This window comes from Quercus robur, chromosome 2, assembly GCF_932294415.1.
Source record: "Quercus robur chromosome 2, dhQueRobu3.1, whole genome shotgun sequence".
In the NCBI taxonomy this organism is placed as follows: domain Eukaryota; kingdom Viridiplantae; phylum Streptophyta; class Magnoliopsida; order Fagales; family Fagaceae; genus Quercus; species Quercus robur.
Genome location: NC_065535.1, coordinates 29,901,909 through 29,926,048, shown reverse-complemented (window position 1 = coordinate 29,926,048; position 24,140 = coordinate 29,901,909). Strand labels below are relative to the sequence as shown.

Below are 24,140 nucleotides of genomic sequence, written 5' to 3'. Positions count from 1 at the left end.
AAACAATAAAAATATCATTTGTGCTACAAGATTTTTGACCTATTTGTTAGAAGGTTTAGTGGTCAAACAAAAAGTAGATGACACTACTACAACTTAAGTGTAGTTTTAAAAATTGAATCTTCCTAAGAAGGGAAAGAACAAAGGTTCAAGGGTTTAAGGTGCAATTGAGTTTAACTAAAAGTCAAATTGTGAATACAAAAAGTAAGATATTTATTTCTCCAAAAAAAAAAAAAAGTAAGAAATTTATAAAAATTAACACATTTTAGAAAAATAATACCCAAAAATCTTTGTGAATCCGACCAAGAAAAATAATTTAATAGTCAAGACTCAAGAGTCTTATAATTCAATTGACATCTCCTAATATTTTTAAGAAATACATCTAATATTCAAATCCATCCTCCTATTAAAGAAAGAAAAATACTATTATGAATCTCCACTAAGAAAAATATTTCCTGTAAATCAATTAAAAAATAAAAAACATTAAAGTTTATGTCAAATATTTGTATATTTTTTTGATTTACCATTTATTTTCAAAATTTTCGAAAAAGAAAAAAGAAAAAAAAAAAAAAAGGAATAAAAGAGCGAAGAAGAAAAAAAAATTGTCTAAGACATAACACGTTTGCTTTGTTTTTTTTTTTTTTTTTTGATAAACAACACGTTTGCTTTGTATTATCGTGGGCGAACCGTATCTAATAAGTTTAGAACTTGTACAACTTATTTAAGTTTCGGCAATGCTGCCACAAACCATTACCAGAGGCTTAAACCAGAGACTCTTCACTTTCCACACCCACTTCACTCCTCTTCTTCTTCCTCTCATGGCTACTAGGGTTTCCGCTTTCTCTTCCGCCGGTTCTCCCAACCACGCGCCCCTAAAGCGCGTTGGCACTCACAACGGTAGCTTCCACTGCGACGAGGCCCTTGGTTGTTTCATGATTCGCCTCACCGATAAGTTTTCCAACGCCGAAATCGTTCGCTCTCGCGACCCTCAGGTTCGTTTTCTTTCATCACTTTCCCTGTTTGTTTCCCGAGAAAACCAAGGAAAATAAAACCCCATTAGAAAGAAAATGAAAAAGTTTCCATTTTTATTTATTTATTTATTTGTTTAATCTGCTGTTATATGATTTTTATTGTGAATTTCATGAGCTTAACGTTTACTCAGTAGATCAATGGAGAGCATTGCTTTCTTCAAAATCAAGAGGCCAAAATGCACTGCTTTAGTCTATGAGAGGTTTTAATCCTTATTAGAGTTTAAAGTAATAACTTTTGGTCCCTAAAATACTTAAAGTGAACGCTTTTAGTTCCAAACAAACTTAAACTGATCGATTTTAGTCCCCTATGGAGTATTGTTGTGTCAATTTTTAGTTTGGCCACGGTATTTGCTCTACTAAAACTAGAAGTGATCACTTTAAACTGTAGGGACTAAAATCACTCATGGGCTTATGGGCTAAAATTTAGAGACCAAACACATATTTGAGCCAAATCAAAACTTGAATTCCATTCAAAGTTTTCTTTTGTAGTGGATGTGTTGTATGGATGGTGATGAAGTTTTGTTCAGTTGGGCTTGTTGTAGAATTACTAGTTTTTTATGAGGTTGTCTATTATAGAGGAAATGGGGGTCTTTGTAATGTATGAGTGACTGGCTCTATGTGAGGGTGATGTTTGAGTTAGTTTTGAGTTTGCAGGTATTGGAGGGCCTTGATGCTGTTCTTGATGTTGGGGGTGTGTATGATCCGAGTCGGGATCGGTATGATCATCACCAGAAGGGGTTTGATGAGGTTTTTGGGCATGGCTTCTCAACGAAGCTCAGTAGTGCCGGTCTTGTTTACAAGGTAATCCTTTGTTTTAACAATGGTTATTGTTAGTTAGTATGTGCTAATTGAAAGTGTGTTAGGTTTGGTTTAATTTTGTTGGTGCTGATGATTTGGTTGTGGTTTGTCTTTTGTTGGTTAAGAATCTAATTTGTATTTCTTTTGTTTTTGTTTTTTTTTTTTTTTTTTGGGTGGGGGGGGGGGGGGGGGGGGTGTAGCATTTTGGAAAGGAGATAATAGCTAAGGAGCTTCAAGTTGATGAGGAGCATCCAAATGTGCATCGATTATTTTTGGCCATCTACAAGAGCTTCATGGAGGTACTAAATGTTACATGTATGATAGGGTTATTCCCATTCCCAAATTTTGACTCCTTTCTCAGTTTAGGCTAATGTAGTCATTTGCTGACAAGTGAGTGAGGTTTTTTTTTTTTTTTTTTTTTTTGGTTCAATTAACATAAACTGGTGTTTAGTGATATTTCCCTAAGATTCTTATTTATGCTTGCAGGCAATTGATGCTGTTGACAATGGGATAAATCGGTATGATACAGACAAGCCTCCTAGATATGTGAATAATACACAATTGTCTTCAAGAGTTGGAAGATTAAATTTGGATTGGATAGAACCTGATCAATCGCCTGAGAAGGAGAATGAGGCTTTTCAGCGAGCAATGGCTTTGGCTGGCAGTGAGTTTTTAGATGTGAGCATTTCTTTTAGTCACTGGATATGCATGACTTTGTTCCTTTTTCATTAACTTATTTCCTTATCAGAGACCTGCAAGTAACTAACATTTAAATATACTTGTAAAAAAAAACTAACATTTAAATATATATCAATTTTTTTTTTGGTTTTTCAGAGTGTTCGGTATCATGCAAAATCCTGGTTACCAGCACGATCAATTGTATTGGAGTGTCTTACAGCGAGACAAGATATTGATCCTAGTGGAGAAATTATGGTTTTGACTACATTCTGTCCTGTAAGTTGGCAATGCTTATCTTCTTTTGGGCCTACGGAATATTGTTAGTTTAAAGTTGCTTCATACCCATGTTGAATAATATCTATCAAATGCTTTCATTTGTTTGATCTTTTCTATACCCCTTTTTTTCCTCTCCTCTCTATTATATATGTTTGAATTTATCTAATTCTTTTATGAGAAAAGTTAATGGGGCATTGGTTTAGGAAATATTTTTAGAAACTTTTTATGGCGAAAAAAAAAACTGACTTTTTTGATACCTTTTTATATTTCCTATGAAAGTGGTATAAAAAATTTCTCAAAATGATCCATTAACAGGACCCTTCTTTTATTTTGTATCCTATTTTTATCTGGTAGTTGGTACAGTGATTTAATGATTTTTGCAAATGATATGCTTTTCATTTTCCTTGAATAAAAGTATGCTGGTTTCTCAAAAAAAGAAAAGAAAAAAAGTATGCTGCTTAGGATATCAGCTATATTATGGTGATTTATAATGTCCGCATCAATGATGTACTTGATGTTATGAAGATTTTAATCTGATATATAATTTTTTTTCCCGTACAGTGGAAGCTTCACTTATTTGAGCTTGAGGAGGAGATGAAGACTGAACCCACCGTCAAATATGTTCTCTATCAGGTATTTATAATTTATCTTCTGCAATTTTTGTCCTTTTTTTTTTTTGGATCCTTCAGATGGATGTGGTTGTTTCGTTTATAAATAGATTGGGTATCATGGTAAATCTTTTATATATATATATATATATATATATATTTTTTTTTTTTTTCCTTCTCAAAGTAAAGTTTGAAGTTAAAGATCTTAAAAGAAGAAAATCTTTTCTATTTTTCCATAGGAAATAAATTGTCAATCATGAGAGGATGTGTATGTGAATAGAGTTGGGTAATTTACTTGCAATGTCAGTATTCTAGTGCTCTTCTACACATTACACTTGTTTACTTGATCTTAGCCAATTTTTTAGGGCACTCCTGTTCTTTGATCCCAGTGGTTAAGAAAGAAATGCATTTACTTCAAATGGAAGGTTGCTATGATAAGTTTTAAGCATGCCCTCTTCAGTATGGTGGTAGTTCTGTGTTGTAAGACTGGAGAGAGTGTGTATTTTTTGTCAACTAGTACTATCAGCCTTTTGTTCTTGGTCTCTATTGGGGCCTGTCCCCCCTATACTAAAATTAATCTCTGTTTATCATCAAGATAAAAAATACTGTTACTAACCAGTTTTATTTACAAGATCTCATATAAACTCATTTATATGTAAGTTTACTGGTATGTCTCCCGAATCCCGATCGCATATTTTTCATGAGGAAAGTTCTGAATATACTTGTATAATGTCCAGGATGACAGGAGCAAACATTGGAGAGTGCAGGCGGTGGCAGTATCTCCTGATAGTTTCGAGAGCAGAAAGCCTCTCCCTTCTCAATGGCGAGGTCTGAGGGATGATGAACTCTCAAGGGAAGCAGGTATCCCTGGTTGTGTTTTCGTCCATATGAGTGGGTTTATTGGTGGAAATCAAAGTTATGAGGGTGCATTGGCCATGGCAAAGGCTGCTTTGAAGCTTTAACTGAAGAAGAGCAATATGCTATGTCTATGTTATTGTTAGTTTGAACAACAAGATTTTTACAGCCATTTTAAATTTTAGCACAATCAATATCAATTGCTCATGACCGTTCTTCCATTTTGTGCCTCAGGGCATTAGTTTTGTAGCTCCTATAGTTCTTCTTAGATCTTGTTTTAGCTGGGGTTCTCCCATATAAGATTGTTTGGAAGATTATATATTGAAATACTGAGTCAAAATACACTGGAAGCGGATTGGTAGATTTCTTTTTATCCGTTTCCCGTTTAGAAAGATGTTTTTGATATACTCTTCTCAACAGAATTTTCTTCAATCACGTATTTTGTATTAGCACGAGCTGTTATTCTTCTGGAATTAACAATCTGATGCTGTCATGTTGCTGTTACATAACGTAAACATTAGGCAGTTTGTAAAGTCCCTTTCCTTTTATCTCTTGAAAGGAAAGGACTATCAAATGCCATAGCTAAGTTGCACCCACCAAAGCATTAAGACAGAACGACCTTGTTTCGTCATGCTGGAAGCTGTGCCTTCTTTTTTTTTCTTTAGCTAAGAATTGCCAAAGCTTTTGGCCATTATTTAGGTTCAAGTGCATGGCTATAAAGGTAATATTAATTTTCATTTTCAGGGAAAAACATGGATAAAAAAGGGTAAAACTTAGAAAAACATTGATTGCACGGCTTATGAAAATAAAATGGTGTTAACTTAGAAAAATGCCAATACGAGTATAGCGAGTACAACACATTCGAATTTTCTCTCTCCCAAAAAAAAAAAAAAAAAACCCGAATTTTACAGTAACCTTAAAAAACAAGATCACTTTTGTCCCAGATTTCACCCAGATCATAAGGGTCCACCATGCACGTGCACACATGACAGGTGAGGTAGATTCCCATTTCTTATAACCCTACTAAAAAAAATTTACAATTTAATTAGTTTAGTAGTTCAATTACTTTTTTTTTTTTGGGTCAAATAGTAGTCCAAATAGTATTAATTATTAACTTAAAAAAAAGAACTATTAATTATTAAGGTCCAGTTAATGTGTGCCCTTAGAGCATCCACTCAAAGTCTTACAAAATGCAAAAAATCATTTATTTTACACATTTTGACTAAAAAAACACCCACATTAGTAGGTGTAAAAATGTGCATAAATACATAATTGCTACAGTAACCGTGCATATATGTACGATTACTATAGCACCTGCATTTATTATTTTATTAAATTTCTCTCTCTCTCTCTCTCTCTCTCTCTCTCTGGTTGCTCTCCGTTTTTCTCATTTTTTCTCTCTTTTGTCTCTGCTTCTTTTTTCTTCTCTCTTCTCCTTCTGGCTTTAATCCTCACCGTCCTTATCACCAGCCTCACCGACTTCGTCCTCACCGTCCTCGTCACTGGTGCTGCTAGCTTCATCGAAACCCACGTCTCTATGGCCCTGAAGTTGTTGAGGCGACTGGGTTTGGGTTTCGACAACTTCAATGGGTCTTGAATGGGTCTATTCATTGTGGAGGAGGTGATGAACGAGTTGGTTGGGAAATTTGTCACAGTCGTTCATGGTGGTTTGTGTGGTGGTGATGGTGGAGGTGGGAGGATTTGAGAAAATTTTGTTTAATTTGTCTTAAATTTGAGTTGTTTGGTTTGTGAGAAATCTGGGAAAGTGTTTGGTTCGTGAGAAAATCTGAGAAAGTGAAAATGAAATGTTGTTAGGATGTTTTGTGGTTATTTTATTATGAAATGGAGGATTGTAATTATTATTTGGTTGATGAGAAAGTGAGAGAAAGGCGGATTAGGTCTGTGAGAGAGAGAGGTGGTAAGGGAGAGAGAGGTGATTGAATGGGTTTCGGATTGGGTTTATGAGAGAGAGAGGTGATGAGGGGGAGAATAATAAAAAATTGTAAAAGAATGGATATTTTATTAAATAAATGTGTAGAATAGATAAATTGATGTGGGTGTTTTGTAAAAATGAGTGTATAAAATAGAAAAAAGTAACTTTTTTTTGTGCAAAATAGATGGAAAATTTGCATCCACTTATGTGAATGCTTTTAGGACACACATTAATAAATCTATTTTAAAAAAAGTTTTATTAGAAAATTTCGTAAATATTTTTCAAAATTAGTTTATTGTGTGCCCTTATGCGCATGAGTAAAATCCTAAAAGCATTCTCATCAGGTGTGTCAAATGCCAAATATTTGGCATTTGACACACCAAACACCACTATTCAATCCTCATAAGCTGTTCTAAATGTTTCAAAAATTTGAAACATGCTACAGTACCATTTCAAATATGAGACAGTACGGATAGCAATGCCAAATTTTTATTTTTTTTATTTTTTTATTCACCGGGTTCTCTCTCATATATTCACTCTCTCTCTCTCTCTCTCTCTCTGCATTTGAGTTCTCTCTTGCTGATCTCGTCGAAACTGCCAATCTTGCCGCTGATCTCGCTGAAGTCGTCGATCTCGTCGGAGCCATAGTCGTCCTCCACAGCTCCCTCTTCACTCTCATTCTCTTCCTCTCTCATCCTCATGTCGCCTGAAACTGATCTCGCCTAAAGCCACCTCAAGCTGTTGAAACCAATCTCGCTGCTGATGTCTCCCGCCTGAAGCCGATCTCGTCGCCTGAGCTGTAGGTTTGTTTGATTTGGGATGGGTTTTGAGGTTTGTGAATGTGGTGGGTTGTGGATTAGTTGTGGTAGTGGTACTGTGGTTGTGGCGTCAATTTGGTGGTTGTGGTGGTGATTATTGGGTAGTTGTGGATTTTTTTTTTTTTTTTTTTTTTTTTTTTAAAGGTGGCGTTGGTGGATGTGGGTTTGTGTCGGTGGTGGCTATCGGTGTTGTTGCGGTAGTGGTTGTTGGTGGCCATTGTTGCGACAGTGGTGAAGGAGTTGTTGTTGGAAGAGTTTAATATATTATTTTAATATGGTATAAATATTATTTTAATGTATAGAGGGGAAGAATAAAACATATGATAAATGAGATATTGTAAAATAATGTGCTAAAATAATAAAGTAAGTTTTTGGTATGTCAAAATGACATTTTTTATGAGAGAATTGATGAGAATGCTTTTTTTTTTTTTTTTTTTTTTTTGAAACAATCTTATTTAATTATTTTAAAACTAGAACTTTATGTCAAAGTCATTTAAAGTTCTCTTCACGCCTAAAAAAAAAAGAATAAAAAAAAGAAAAAAAAGGAGGTTCTCCTAAAACCTCAGTCTTCAATTAAATTCAACATTCACGGGAGAATCCAAAGTCTCAACTCTCAAAGACACAAATCATGGCTTCTCTCAATCTCAGCTATTCCACCACAACCACCACCATTTCCTCTCTCTCAACTCTCAGAAATCCAAAGCCTTTGGCTTTCACTTCCAACATTTCCACCAAATTCCTCAAAACCCAAACATTCAAAACCTTAACCCCTCTCAAATCCAAACCCACCACTACTCATTCAGATCTCTCCCCCCTAGACTCCTCCACCACCACAATCACTAACCTAAACACAAACACAACCAACAACCTCAAAAACCTCAAATCTCGTCTCCACAACAACGAGACCTTGTACGGTATCTTCCTCCTCACCTTTTCCCCAACCTTAGCCGAAATCGCCGGTCTCTCCGGCTACGACTTCGTAGTCCTCGACATGGAACACGGTCCTGGTGGCATCACCGAAGCGCTCGCGTGTCTCCACGCGCTCGCCGCAACAAACACCCCAGCGATCCTACGATTGCCAGAGAGCTCCGCTGCGTGGGCCAAGAAAGCCCTCGATCTCGGCCCACAAGGCCTCATGTTTCCCATGATCGAAAGCCCAATCGAAGCCCAAGAAGCCGTCTCTTATTGCCGGTTCCCGCCACGTGGCGTCCGAGGTTCTGCCCACACCGTCGTCAGAGCTTCGAACTACGGAATCGACGAAGGGTATTTGAGTAACTACGAGGACGAGTTGCTGATCATGTGCCAGGTGGAATCCGTAGAAGGCGTGAAACACGTCGATGAAATCGCGGCCGTTGATGGGGTCGACTGCGTTCAAATGGGGCCGTTGGATCTGAGTGCTAGTATGGGGTACTTGTGGGACCCAGGGAACAAGAAAGTCAAAGATATGTTGAGAGTAGCTGAGAGAGCTGTGTTGAATAGTGAAGGTGGGAATGGTGGGGCCTACTTGGCTGGGTTCGCATTACCTTACGATGGACCTGATGATCTTAGAAAACGAGGGTACCATATGGTTTCTGGTGCAGTCGATGTGGGACTGTTTAGGAGTGCGGCTGTGGAGGATGTGAAGAAGTTTAAGAGGGGGTTGGAGATGGACGGCTCTGATGATGAGCAGGAGGATCGTCAAGATGGTGATGAGAAGTACTGGAGCGAATGAGGGCTGGGCTTGGGCCTGAACTTTAGATGTTTTTTGTTTTTTGTTTTCTTTTTGGTTGTTTGTAAATAATAATGTATGAGGTGGGTTTCTTTTTTTCTCTCTCTCATTAGTCTTGGTCTGGCCAATTGACTAGAGGGAGTGAATTAGTGATGTAATTTTCACCGGCCCTTGGGTATTTTCTTATGGAGAAATGAAGAGATTGGACTTTGGACTTTGGGAGGTCTTATGCTCTTTTTTATTTTATTTTACTTTATTTTTCAATATTTGAACTGAGCCGAGAATGTCCATATTGAAAATATTAGGACTAGCATATTGAAAAAATATTAGGAATCAATATTAGGAGTTGTTAGTCAAAGAAGCAAACTATAGCCAGCCAACATGAAGAATATTCAAGAGACAAAGGCTCCCAAAACAAGATTTGGTAGCCCATTTGGCCATTTCATGTGCGGCTTTGTTATATTCTCTACTCACCCACACTTGAAGGAGGGTTTGAAAGAGGATTGCACTTTTAACTTGATCTCATAAATATCTTTTACAACTTGAGCTATTTACCAGTTGGATCTATTCTTGGGACTGTCTACAACATACATTACAGTTAGAGCATCTCCTACTGCACTCCTAACTCCTTGAGTTTCAACCACTAAAGCAGACACAGTTGAGAACGTTCTTATCCATGCTTTCAAGCAATCATCTACATAACTGCTCACTACCACCGCAATGTGCCATTACCATTTAGCCAAGCAACATCAACATTTGCTTTCTACCAAAAATATGGTGCTCTTTCCCACTGGAGCTGTTTAGAAGTTTGTTTGCAAAGTTAGGTATCCAAAGCCATATGTATAACTTCAAGCTTCCATGTGTGCAGAGCATCACTGGATTCGTCTCAAAATTCGGGGTCATTAGCATACACATCTCGCATACTTATCAAAGCTATTTGAAATCATTTCACAACTTCAAGTGTTCTCCTCCGTATTGAAGTAGCTCAGCTTTTAACCATGCAGTGTAATCCTGTAACAATCTGATGAGAAATAATGTATCTTTACCATTCAAGCACAGCAAAAATTGTCACAAACAACCAAAATTTCAAGAATCCAGGTGAACTTTGCCACTCGGATGAGTGTTCATATAGGCAGTCATATGCTGTCATACCCCTTGAATAATTTTCTTGTTTATTGTCCCACACTGCTAAGATTACAACTACCATCTAACTTTATAAAAGGCACCACGTGCTCCCTAGAGCACCGAGCTGGGTAGCGCTGGCTTGTAACTCGAGCGAGGGTATCAGAGAGATGGAACAATGATTTGACTCACTAAGTAGGGTCAGTAGGCGCAAGTTCCTGGCTCGCCCGCTCCAAGTTGAGAGTTGAACCATGTGACTTGGGCGAAGGCCTGGGTCTTGTGGTTCCTAGCGTGGAGGGCACAGCGTGAGGCTGGTTTCACAGAGCAGCGAAAACCTCCCGCTCTCAACAGTGGAAGGATAACGGGCTGGTGTGCTTCTGAACCCAAATTGCCTAGTGAGTCGGGTTCGATTGAACCTTCTCTTTTTACTTTTTCAATCTTTTGAATTCAATGATCCTAATTTTTTTTTTCTTTTTTGAGAAACTATGGGAATTATTCAATAGGTCTGCTGCATTAATGGGGAAGCCACTCTGGTTTCTGCGAACTCTGCTGCATTAATGGGACACGCATTTGCATAAAAGAATTATTTACCAGGAAATAGGATTTAAACATGTAATTTATCTAACTTTTCTTTTTTAATCTCCATTAACTTATGAATTGCCTTTGCTGCTGCAAGCAATTTATCGATTTCTTCAAGTTTAAACGATCATTTTCAATAAAAGCTACCTCCAACTTCAATACCTAATCTATATATTAACCACATTTAATTTCTCGACTCTATTTGAAGTTATCTTTTCTTATAATAAGCATTATTGTTATAAATATTATATTTGCACTTAAAATAGTCTAAACTTAATATATGACCTTGTTTGCTATGACAACGATTTAAACTTTACATCCTTTCAATGCACATTCATGATGTACGTTATAGATTGTTAAAATTGGCAGGGCAATGTTTTTGATTATTTGTTATCCTAGTAGTTTATCTAAGAGACATGATAACTCATATGCATAATTTTGGTACCTAGAAACTCGTTAAGTCAAGGTGGAAGACCAGGTCATAATAACTGAAGTGGATCTGATTATTCATATGCATCATTTTGGTTCCTAAATTTATCCTATCACTTCCTAAAAATTAGGAAAGCTCTTTTATTGATAATTCCTGTCCCTAATATTATTAATCATATAGACCAAGCTAGTCTTCATCACTTATCCCAAAGGTGTCCTCCAGACAAGACCGGGTCATAACAGAGTCGGTATTGGTATTCACACAATATGTGAATCTTCAAGCTTCCATGTGTGCTGAACACCCAGCTGCAAAGTTTAAATTTCTGATAGTCCAAATGGATTTGATGAATCAGAATCAGACTACCTGCATTAACACAAGTAGTTATTGCTATCAAATCAGAATCAGACTACCTGCATTAACATAAGTAGTTATTGCTACAAGCTGATATTGGATGATGTATTATTGTTTAAGTTTGTAAAAAGTACTGTGAATAGCAACTGAGAAATTTTTTTTTTGAACCAAGCAACTGATAATTGATCTTCACAAATATTGGCTAATTAATTTATCATACTTGAGTGTTTTTGGCATTTGGGGACTTCAATTCTAGATACATACTTTTCTCAAAGGTTTTATTATGTTGACATGGTCTATTAACCAGAGTGGTGCCGGTGATAAACTGTGGTTGAGAGTAAAATCTTGAAAATGATGTACTAATTACAACAATTGTGAAAAAAAGAAAAAGAAAGAAAGAAGAAGAAGAAGTAAAAAAAATGACATTTTTCGCATTACTCAAAGAAAAATATTGTGTAAGAGCAAAACTAGATATTTATACACACACAAACCCACCACTCATTGAGGTTCATATATCCCAATGCAACATATAAAAATGTTGTTCGGATAATGTTTATTACATACTGCTTATTACACATTGTATTACACGTATTTAGTTTTTGAACATCAATCAAGACTTCACAATTTTAGTTTTAAAAAATAAATTATGAGTACGGTTACTACGGTATGTATGTGCAATAAGGCGTGTGCATTAACAATTACCAATGTTTTTATCCTGAGTATCCCAGACGGCAAAATATAAGTGGTCCTATTATTAGACATAAAAAATGTATTCATTCTCAAGTAGGGGTGGCAAATGGGTGGGTTGGGTCATAAATGGGTTGGGTATGTAATTATTCATTTATCCATTTATGACCCGTTTATATATAAATTAATTATTCATTACCCGTCCAACCCATTTAATTAGTAACCCACCCATTTAACTCAATATGGCCTCTCTAAAACTAGTTGCACTTAACCAAGCGATGTCTCTCTCTCTCTCTCAAACAAACAGTGCCAATCACTCAGATCAAAATTATAAGAGTGCCTTTGGATTATGCAATTTCTGGTAACTTCTTTATATAATATTTATAATATATATATATATATATATAATTTTTGATAAATTTTATGTTAAATGTGTAATGAGCAGTTAAAAACTAACTCATTTTTTAATAAGTTAAGATTTATATTATTTGAAAAATAAATAAATAAATAAATTGAAAAAAAAAAAAGCAAAAGGCAAATCAACTTCTTCCAAAGGCACACTTAAATCAAAATTTATCCAAAATATAATTTAATCTTCTTTTTTTTTTTCTTCATAAAATTAAACAAACATGAACCCCAAAACTTTCAAAAAGCCTAATAGTCCACATTTAGAGCTAGAACTCAGCCCATGAAACGTAGTTTAATCGAAGATGTTTCCGTCATCAACGTCACAAGCTCCGCCGTGAAACCAATTTTCCTAACTAGAGCGGAACGATCTTAGCACAACAACAACGATCTCAACAAGAAGCAGCCTTAGCCCTAAAACGCCGTAAAAAAGAAACCAATGAAATCAACAAAAGCCGTCAAAGCCTCCTCTTCTCTGCTTCCAACAACCACAGCCACAACCATAACCACCACAACAGTAACGATCTCAACAAACCCTTCGATTCCAATCGCCACCGCAATTGCGACCGAGACTGCGACTGTGATCGTGATCGTGACTGTGACAGGCGTGATTGTGACCGTGACAGAGACCAGGAACGAGATCGAGATCGACGCGATAGAGACGGTGAGCGCAATGAGGATGCCAAGTCTCGTCAGCTGGTGCGGTTGGAGAAATTGGCGGAGCGTGAGAAAGAGAAATTTAGATTCTCGTATTTGGGTGTTTTTTTTTTTTTTTTTTTTTTTTTTTGAGAATAAGTATTTGGGCTTATTTAAATTTAAATTTTAGATGGGTTTAGTGAGTATTAGTGGATATATCCATTTAGACCCATCTAATTAAATAACCAAATGACTCTTTACCCATTTAACCCAAATATTTAAATGGGTTGGGTTAAGACTTATCCAAATAAGGTGGGTCATGGGCAGGTTCATGGATATGGATAAAAATTGCCATCCCTATTCTCAAGTGATCTAGTCTTGCCTGCCTCGGTTTCTACCTCACAAACTGAAATTGTAAAACATACTAGGCCAAATTCAAATGACTGAATGAGAAATACTATAATAGGTAAAAAAAAAGGTGTATAATTTCAAAATGTAGTAAAAACTAAAAAGATTGTGTACGTAACATCACTCAATAGTTCACTATTCCTCCCATTCATTATCGGCTCACACACACAGTTCACTACAACATATATAGCACCTCACCACTGTACACCACACCACATTTCACTAAACAAAGAAAAGAGTCACAATCTGGCCTCCTCACACACACCCAAAACCCTCAAAGCTTTTCTAAACAAAGCTAATGAAGAACCCCTCTACGGTCTCTTCCTCCTTAGTTTCTCTCCCACCTTGGCTGAAATTGCAGGCCATGCAGGCTATGACTTCGTCGTCGTCGACATGGAACACGGCCATGGTGGCATCTCCGAAGCTCTTCCTTGTCTTCAAGCCTTGGCTGCCATTCAAACCCCAGCTATCCTCAGACTCCCTGAGAGTTCTGCAGAATGGGCCAAGAAAGCACTCGACTTAGGACCACAGGGCATCATGTTTCCTGTGATCGACGACCCAGAGTTAGCCAAGAAAGCCGTCTCCTATTACCAGTACCCACCAAACGAAGTACCTGGGGCGGCCCATCCTGTTTGAGACCCTCCAAGTATGGTATGGAAGATGTTAAATATATTAGTAGCAATGCGATGTGTTATACCATGTTGTATATGTTAGAGAAAACACAAAATAGGAACAATGAGAACACAAAAATTACGTAATTTAGCCTTGTCGGCCTACATCCACGGAGGAATCCTTTATGGGCTACATATTTATTTTGTAAGAGTGTAGTACAATAACTTGTGTTACAATGAACCCTAACATGAGTATATATAGGCAACTAAATCCTAGACTACTAGTACAAGTAGGAGTGAGCTTGGACCTATTACATTGAGCTAATACATCTAATATATCTCTAACAGATGAAGAGTATATAAACAAGTGTGAGAAAGAGTTGTTGATTATGTGCTAGGTGTTTTTTTTTTTTAATAAATAATTTCTATTTTTTTTACGAAATAAAAATATTCAAGTTTTTAATTTAATTTCCAGAAAAGAAGGTTATTTAAAAATATATATATTTTTAAAATTTGTAATACTGAACTCATCTCTTAAAAGACAACCAGAGAAGATAAATGTTTTGGTGAAATATTGCTCATGTTCAGTAGAATTCTTGCCTCTTTAAGAGCCTTCACATCCAGATTGCCAAATGCCAAATGTATGCTAGATTTAGAATTAAAGCCCAACCCCCCCCCCCCCCCAACACCCGGACTTGTAAACGCTTAGAATTGCAATAATTTTTGCAATACTGCTACAATACCGTCTTACTTTTATGATGGTATTGTAGACTATTGTACTGATTTTTTTAATCCTTTTTATTCTTTCTCTCTCCTCTACGTTAGTATCACTTTCTTTCTCAACTCTCTTTCCTCATCTCAGAATTTCATCTCCCTCTCTCTGTGTCTTGCTCTATCGTCTCCCACTCTCTCACTTTGTGCTGGTGGTTGGGCCTCCATGTCGGTAAGAAGCGGAGGCCGTGGGTTGCGATTTGGGTTCTTGTGGTTTGTGGGTTCTTATGGTTTATGGTCGGTGACTGACGGATTTTGTTGTGGTGTTTCTGGGTTTTGTGGGTCAAGTGGTGGTGTGGGTTTGGATCGGTTGTGGCTGGTGGGTTTGGATCGTGGAGATTGGTGGATTTTGGATTTTGGGTTAGGGATTGGCATGGGTTTGGATCAATTGTGGCCGATGGGTTTGGATTGGAGCTGGTATTTGGATTTTGGGTTTGGGATCGGTGTGGGTTTGGATCAGTTGTGGCCGGTGGGTTTGGATTGGAGCTAGGTTTGCTTGGTCTGGGTTGATCTGGGATGTGGGGTGATTTGTAATGGGGTCTGGTGGTGTGGGTGTGGGGTTTTGATTTGTGTGGGAGTGAGTTTTGGGCCATGGTGGTGCAGTGGTGGCGTGGGGCCGTGGTTTATGGCTGGGTATTGATCTTGCGTGGGGCTGTGGTTATGGAGACGACGCCTGTGGAGGCGTGGAGATCAGCTTCCAATGGGTTTTGATGGGGTTCTGAATGGATTTTTCGTTGATTTTTTGTGGGTTTCTTTGCATGTGGTGGTGTCTCTAGTTGTCAGGGCAAAGGGCAGATGTGGGTTTCTGTGCATGGTGGTGGTGGGGTGGGTTGTTGTTGTGGTGGTGTATTTGATGGGTTTTTTCATGGTGGTGGTGGTGGTGGTGGGATTCTTGTGGCAGAGTTGGTGGTGATTGGTAGTTTAGAGAGAAATAGTGAGGAAAACATAAATAGATGGGGGAGAAGGGTGAGAGTGAGATTTGATTATATTATTTTATTGGGGAGTATATATATATATATTTTTTAATGAGTTGAATAGAAAAATAAAAGTTGGGATGTTGGGTGTATTGTAAAATGGTATTGTATAATTGATAAATTAGGTTTTTGAGATGGTAAAATAGAATAGGATTGGCATTCCGAATGCAAATGCTCTAAGGGAAACATTATGCAATATTCCAAGGTATAATAATTTTATACTAACTTTTCTCACACGAATACTTGAATAGTGATTCCGTTGAATTTAATTAGTGAGAATTATTGTATATTATTATGTACAATGGGAAAGTGCTAGATATTATACTCTTAAAATATTAGTTTATAATAGAGTAATAAAAAAAATTTCCCTCTAACTTATTGAATGTCCAAGAGTCACATAACTTATTAAATGGACCACATATTAATTAGAGGTATTATATCTCAAAATTGAATTGAAGATAATTTTTGTCTAAATTTACTCTACTCTACACTTTCTCATTCTCCCTCAATCTAAATGGATTATTATTCTTGTATAATTATTTCTTCATGAGAATACTTCTAGATGGGAAAGGTATATCCCCCAAATATTTTTTAAATCAATTGTAATTACCAAAACAATTTTTAAAAATAAAGTTATTAAGCAACAACTGTACTAGCCTGCTGCAGGTTGAATCCATGGAAGCTGTGAAGAACATTAAGGAGATCGCGACCGTTGAAGGGTTTGATTGTGTTATGATGGGACCGTTCGATTTGAGTGTCGGCATGGGGTGGATGAGGGACCCAGCGAATGAGAAAGGGAAGGAGGTGATGAGGGTTGCTGAGAAGGCTGTGTTGGATTCTGATAGTGAGACCTACTTGGCTGGGTGTGCAATGCCAAATGATGGACCTGATAAATTACGAGACGTGGATATCGTATGGTGTGTGGTGGTGCTGATGTGGGATTCTTTAGGAGTGCCGCTGTTGATGATGTGAAAAGGTTTAAGATGAATTGATCACAGACTACATGATGATCAGGGCCCCCAGTTCTTTGTTTTCTAGTTTATTTTTTTTGCTATTGTGTTTTTGTGTGTGTAATTTCTTGGATAAAAAGGTTCAGAAATCCTAGATTTCCAAGTTTCGGACTTTCTGCCATGGGCCATGGTAAGTTTAATTTGTCACCAAAACTAACATGAGAAACAAAGAATTATGTTAGAATATTTGATTGAAATGATGTGAATATATAATAAGACCCATGAAATGAAAGGTCTAAATCAATATCTTACCAATAAAGAAAGGAAAATGGTCCATCAATGCTAATAATGTAGTCTTGTATTTATTTGCTTGATTAGAACCCTTTTCTTTACTTTTGTAAGTTTGTCATTTTCCTCAATTAAGATGCCATTTTAATTTGGTCTCATATATTTTCTACAACTTAAGCTATTTCCTGGCTCGATCTATTTTCTTGATTGTTCTCAACTTGTATTACAGTTAGAGGCTTAGAGCATGTCATTCTATAATACAATTGAAAGTTTGGCATCAATAGCACACTCCACAGCCATCCAAATCCCTGAGTTTCAGCCACTAATAAACAGTTGAGAATGTTTTTACTTTTTACCCAAGCTTTCAAGCAATCATCTACATAACTCCTCACTACCACCGCAATGTACTATTACCATTTAACCAAGCAGCATCATCAACATTTGTTTTCCACCAAAAACAAGTTGGTCTTTCTCACTGGAGTTGTTTAGAATTTTGTGGTGTTTAGGGGTCCTTCAAATCTTTGATTGTCCAAAATGTATTTGATGAATCATACTACCTGCATTAACATAAGTTGTTATTGGGTAGAATCAGATATTGAATAATTCAGGGCCGCTGGGTCAATACATTTTAGAGCCTAAGATAGGCAGATATATATTTATATATATATATATATATATATATTTTTTTTTTGTTGAGATACAAAATTGCTAATATAAGTTTTGTATATAGATTTTATTAATATATCTTTTACGAGAATGATATATAATATGCTCATAACAAACTCATAACAATTTTTATTTTTGGTGTGAAACAATTTAGGGTTTTAATTGTGTTGGATTTCTATTGGCTCAATATTTTGATAGCTTTCTTAAAAATTGGGAAAGAATGAAAAATCCACATATTTTTTCTTTAAAAAAAATTTAGTTATCATTACAAAATTTTGAATTTTTTAAAAACATTTTTGAGACCTTTTGTTTATTTAATGAGTGCCTTAAAACCTTTTAATTTTAATTTTAATTTTTGTGGGGGCAAAAGTGAGGGCCTAAGTTGTAGGGCTAACACTGGAATGATGTATTATTGTATTAATATTTTAGGTTTGTAATAAGTATTGTGAATAGTGTTGTGAAAAATAAACTTACGCAAGATTAAAGAAGAGAAAATAAAAATAGAAATAGAGAATTTATGTGATTTGGCAATTTGCTTACGTCTACAGGCAACGACAAAGAAAGTTTCACTATAAAATAAAAAGATTACAATAGTAGCACACAGGACTCCAAATACACGATTGGCCCTCTCAGACAAAAAGTAGAGCACCCTACTATATTTGCACTAGTCTTGTAGCACCACACTTTCTCACACATTACAATTGACAAAGCCTTATCACATTCACCATATATATACATATAAGTGCAAGTTAACTAGAAGAGTCCTAAAACAACTAGTACTTAATTTGCAAGTCCTATTACTACTTGGTTGGCCAAAATGGGGATATACCCCTTTTGCGCAAAACATATAGCAAAATACCCTTGTTTTGAAACTATTTAGGAAAATGCCCTTGTTTTAAACTCGATTTTCTAAAAATCGAGTTTCAATGAAAAACTCAATTTTTAGAAAATCGAGTTATAGGCAATCAAACTTAAAATAAATAAATAAATACATGGAACTTCAAGGAACTTGAGCTCGTTCCATGTAATTTTTTTCAAGTAACTCAATTTTCGCCAAATCGAGTTTTTCATTGAAACTCGATTTTCTAAAAATCGAGTTTCAAAACAGGGGCATTTTCCTAAATAGTTTCAAAATAAGGGCATTTTGCTGGAACTTTTGGCCGAAAGGGGTATTTTGCCATTTTTGCCCTACTTGGCTTATACTTCTTGCAGGGATCCGTCACTATTGACTTTGTAAAAGCCATTGATTCAACAAATCTCCACCTTGACTTGAATTGGTCAAGCCCTATGAATTAACACATTTGCTACCGCCACTATAGCCCCTTAGGGCTATCACAAGCTACAAACATTAACTGAGTCCAACCAATGCTTGAAGAATAAGTCTTGTGTCACATAAAATGGCACAACAAATGCCACAACTACCCATGTGGTGAGTTGTGATTGGTGGAGGGGTTATTCAATGCTTGAACTTTTGTTTATTTAATGAGGGCCTTAAAACCTTTAAATTTTTTTGGGGGGGAAAGTGAGGTCCTTAAGTCTTAGGCCTTAAGTCGACATTAGAATGATGTATTATTGTATATATCTTTTAGGTTTGTAAGAAGTATTGTGAATAGCAATTGAGAAATATTTTTATTTTAGCTGAGTAAATGAAGTTTATTATAAAAAAACACAGCCAGGTTCCTTTTTCTCTTCCTTCTAGTAGAGAAGAGGAATGGAGATGGGGATGGTTCCTTCAAGATTTCAGTACAAAAGATAAGAACCCATTTCGCAACATTGAGAATAGCATTTGAGCATTGATACTTAATTATAAATCTTGGCTAACCAATTTATTATACTCGAGTGATTTTTACATTTGAGAACTTCATTTCCATTTATTATCCTCTAGAGTTTTTGGCATTCCTTTTTATAGATATAATAATATTTGAAATTTATGGAGTCAGCTTCATAATAATTGCTTTTTACTATCAGGCCAAGATATTAATTGGTTTTTGGTGTAAAAATAGATTGAATATTAAATTTCTTATTTGGCAATAAAAGATTTTACTAATTGAGCTAACTAGAATCCCAATCGTTTTTGGCATTTAAGGACTTCATTTCTAAATACATATTTTTCTCATAAGTTTTATCATGTTAACATGGTTTACTAATAAAAGTGGTGTTAGTAATAAACTATGGTTAACCAAGTAAAAACTTAAAAATGATGTACTTATTAGTAATTACCATTATCCTGAAAAAAAGAGAGTAAAAAATATTGCATTTCTAGCATTACTTATTAAAAAACATTGCAAAAAAAAAAAAAAAAAAATTAATCACTATTCATTAAAGTTCACATATCCCCACATATAAGATAAGAATGTTGTTTTATTATGAGTAGACATTTTATTTTCCATCATCCATGTAAGGACTAGATTTGGATCCCTAGCCCAAATGATGGATGGATTCAGGCCCAAAAAGCCTAAAACAATGAATTTGTAGATAATAGGTTGGAAAATTAGGCTAAAATGAGTTGGATGACAAATAAAGTGAATTCAAATGACAATAACAGAAAGATAGATTCATTTTAACTAAAGAAAATCATCCTTGGCACTGTTCGAGGAGATCAGTTCTTGTATATTTCTCTTAAGTTTGATTACAAGTTTGTTTTCTGATTGATACAGTGTTTTTCCCTAGATTTCTTGATCCTTTCTTCATGGAGAGTCCTTTCCATTACATAGTTCTCTTTAGATGATCTTAGCCCTCACTTGTTAATCATCCAAGCCACTACTTGAATACTTGTTCCATCGGACACCCTTTCAAGCCCTCTGTGCATTGGGGTAGCCAATACAGTACTGTTCAGGGGTCTTCTCCACATTAATACGCCCAGAGAATTAGATGTAAAATATTTAATGTGGTGGTAGCAGTTTTTTTCCTTAGATATTTTAGGACTCCCCTCTGTCCTTTGATTTTGAAACGCTTACCGATGCCAACAGAATTTCCTGGAACATTCCCCTAAATGGCAGACCACCTCTACAGACCTCGGCTTTGGTTAGCCGAGGAGGCATTCATCCTCAGCCCAACCTCCAAGGCCATTATGATCAAAACTACCATTTTCATTTACTAACACGAGCTCACTTGACAATATTTGCTCCTCCTTGGACGATACCTCGTCCTCGGCTTGGGCCTTAGGCCTAATATATACATAGAAAATGAGCTCTTGGGCCCAATACCCCTACAATAGCCCCTCAAGATTCTTCTTTCTAGCTCTTCGGGAAGAAAGGAGGATTTTGATGTCACCCCAGCTAGTCTGTGTTCATCATACATCACCTCTGCCTGTGTAGATTCCTTTTTAACTGCCCAAGACACGCTCCTAACGCTTCGGCATACGAGACACGCCTTCATTAAATTTTTGCAGCTTTCTGTCCCCCACGCTCTACGACATGATGCAAATCCAATGGTTGTGGATTTTGTTGGAACATGGGCATGAATTTTCCTACTTGTGTCTTTCTCTTTGATATAAATACCACTCAAATCAATCGCCCATCTCACTTTAGCATTCATTTAGCTCTAGCACATATACACTAAACCTGCTAACTCTCCTAACTCACTCATGCCTTTATAAATACCAAAGGCCCGTCCGAGGATACTTCTCTTCTTTCTGTAAGTCTTCATAAATCTTTACACTTTGTTTTTTGATAGATTTTTCTTTTCTCTGTACTTTTCCTATCCTCGGCTCCATTTTCTCCTCTCAGTCTTTTTAGTTCTTCCAAACCTTTCTAAAAATGGGTAGATTCAAGAGTTTAGTAGACTCCGAGGAGGGAATAGAGAGCTTTAGGGCTCAGTATAGGATCCTTCCAAGAGTAGGTATTAGGTATTGTAAAGAGGGGCAATGGCACAGAGACAGGTAAAAGGGAGAAGTAGTAATCCCGATGATTGCCTTCATAGAGGGCGGGATGAGAATCCCTATGGGCACCGTAACCAGGGATTATCTTAGGGCCCATAGGTTAGCTCCTACCATGTGTGCCCCAAATATGTTTAGGATCTTAAGTTCTGTAGATGATCTTAAGTTCTGTAGATGCTCTTAACGAGAGGATGGGTTTAAACCTCACATGCCACGATGTCAATTGGGTTTACAACCTCCATCATTTAACGGGGCAAGGGTATTACCTAAAATCTAGGTACCCCAAGATCAAGCTCATTCAATGCTTGCTCGAATCCAACAAGGGCCGCAAAAAGGACTTCTTGATCGTGTTAGGGGAATGGCACGACGGCCTCCCTTGCTCGACGAGAGAGGGGAAACCAGGTGGGGTTTTAGTCTTAGGATGGTTACTTTAAAGTTACCCCCTTTATGCTCTTCTCTTTTTTTGTACTTGTATGTGAAATTTTCTTTAATTTGTATTGTTCTTTACTGATGATATTTTTTGTCTTTTCCAATGGTTTTGCAGACAAAAACACTTCCATTCCTAACTTCAACCTTGTGAACCAGGCAAGTTTGGACAAGATCCTGAAGGCCGAGGTGTTCGTCCACACAGACAATTAACTCTGGGTGGCCCACCTGATATTGGACTACATTCCAATATCCAAGAGTTTCCAGGCGCTTAAGTGCATCATCAAAGCTCGGGATCCTCGGCTGCAATGGATCAATGTTGCTGCTCCAGGATTTCTGATCTTTGGCCTAATTTCGGAAGGCGTTCTCACTACTAATCTCATACCATAGGGTATAACCAAGGTAAAGGCCTCCTTTTCCTGTCCCATCACCGAGGAAAAGGAAAAAGAAGAAGAAGAAGAAAAAGGAGAAATAGTTGAAGTGTCCGATTCTGAGGACGACTTTAGGATTTTTGATCAATTTTTATCTCCAGACGCTTCATTTGGTGATCTCAGATAGTTTTCCCCATCCCAGTCCAGCTACCACCGAGGACCTTCTTCTCCACTAGACGACATGGGGATCCAACAGAAGCAGAGGTCAACCCTGTAAGAATTGCTGGAATCCCAGTCGGGGAGGGACGCTCTTGAGAAGCTGGCCTAGACAAAACTCCCCCCTCCTCCACCTGTCCCAACCCTCCGAGCCGACCCTACCGACTATAAGAGGAAGAGGAAGGAGAAGGGAAAGGAGGTGGCAGAGACAGGGAAAAACCTCCCTCCCCACGAAGTTGAGCCCTAGAGGGGGGGCTAAGTAGCAGAAAGGACTTCGGACGAGGTCAGCCATCGAGGCAGAGTGGAGGGGTGACCACAGAGCTGCATTCCGAGCTTGGGCCCCGCACATGGAGTTGGATGGGTCTCCTTTACTTAGTGATGCCTCTATCCGAGACTCCCAGCAGGGCACAGCTGGGTATGTAGTAGATGTGGTGGACCAATCCCTACTACTGCCCAAGGATATGGCTGACCTCAGGTCTATAAGGCAGCATGAAGTCTTCCTCGGACTGAAGAGGGACTTGGGCATGGTAAGTAAGTTTTTAAGTTGACTTATTTATTTATTTAATTTTTATTTTTATTTTTAACTGTACTTCTCTTTCTTTCCAGGCCAACCAAGCCACCTTTAGGGCCGAGGAGATGGTGAACTACTCCCATTGAAAAATGAAGGAGGAAAAGGGAAGGAGGATAGCAACCGTGGACGCCTTCCACATGGCTGAAAAAAGCATCCAAGAACTTAAGGCTAAGTTGATAGAGGAGGAGAGAGAAAGAAAGAGCGCTGCAGCTGCCCTGGATAGCGCTAAAAGACAACCAGAAGGCCAAAGGGAGCAGATCCTTACTCTGAAGAAGAAATTGGAGGAGGTCCAAAAGGCTAAGGATCAGGCAGAGAAGGCCAAGGAGGAGGCGGAAAAAGCTAGAGAGGAGGCAAAGTAACAAGGGTATGATATTAGGGTGGCTAAGATCGAGAAAGCCCTTAAGGTCGAGGTCTCAGGGGGATGCAGGACTTATTGCCTCTAGGTATAGAATGAGACTCTCAACCAAGCTGGGGTTGAGGCTTTTTCTGTACTCAGGAAGACAGAAAGTGTCTACTATCCTCAAGCCATCCGTGCCTCCTCCTCCAGCAGCTCCAAGGTAGACACTCCTCCCGAGGTGGCCGATCTAGAAAAGAGCAGCCCCAAGATCCCTCCCTCCTCGAGCAGCCCTCCGAAAGTGGTTGAGCAGCCCAGGATGAATGAGAAAGAACCTGAGGTGACCAAGGAGGTGGCCCCTGATGCCACCAAGCCCCCGACTGCTCCCCAAGATTCTTCTAAAGACAAAGAGGCCTCTAGGATGGAGATTGTTCTTGCAAGCCTCCTAATTCCTGCCAAGAGTGACTTTAAAGAAGTAGACCAAGGATCCTCGGAGGTTGCAGTACAGCAATCCAAGGTCCCTCCCCAAGGAAAAATTGTAATAAGAAAGAAGTAGATTTTTGTGTAGTTCTTTTTTTTTTTTTTTGGGTAACTTCTATTTTGGTTTTCATAATTTGTAACCAAGTTAACCCTTTGTATTCAATCTGCCCTGTTTCAGGGCTTTTATTAATGAAAGTTATGCATATTTTCTTTCTTCCTATGATTTACACATTGGTGTTGATATAATTCCCATCTTATCTGATACCTAATGACTGTAGTAATGAG

The 24,140-nt window shown here is 37.4% G+C and overlaps 2 protein-coding genes and 1 pseudogene across 2 annotated transcripts; all 3 read left to right on the top strand.

Moving 5' to 3' along the window:
• Positions 1-697: 697 nt before the first annotated feature.
• On the top strand, positions 698-4,648 carry LOC126713258 (uncharacterized). The gene is made up of 7 exons (XM_050412963.1): positions 698-989; positions 1,683-1,829; positions 2,027-2,125; positions 2,313-2,504; positions 2,661-2,780; positions 3,342-3,413; positions 4,126-4,648. The coding sequence occupies exons 1-7, from the start codon at positions 732-734 to the stop codon at positions 4,348-4,350; spliced, it is 1,113 nt and encodes a 370-aa protein (XP_050268920.1). The 5' UTR covers positions 698-731; the 3' UTR covers positions 4,351-4,648.
• Positions 4,649-7,513: 2,865 nt separating this feature from the next.
• LOC126713256 (uncharacterized) lies at positions 7,514-8,919 on the top strand. Its single transcript, XM_050412962.1, has one exon. It carries the CDS (start codon positions 7,623-7,625, stop codon positions 8,703-8,705), a length of 1,083 nt encoding a protein of 360 aa, XP_050268919.1. The 5' UTR covers positions 7,514-7,622; the 3' UTR covers positions 8,706-8,919.
• A 3,796-nt stretch (positions 8,920-12,715) lies between these two features.
• LOC126697334 (uncharacterized) lies at positions 12,716-16,668 on the top strand (annotated as a pseudogene).
• The last annotated feature ends 7,472 nt before the right edge of the window (positions 16,669-24,140 follow it).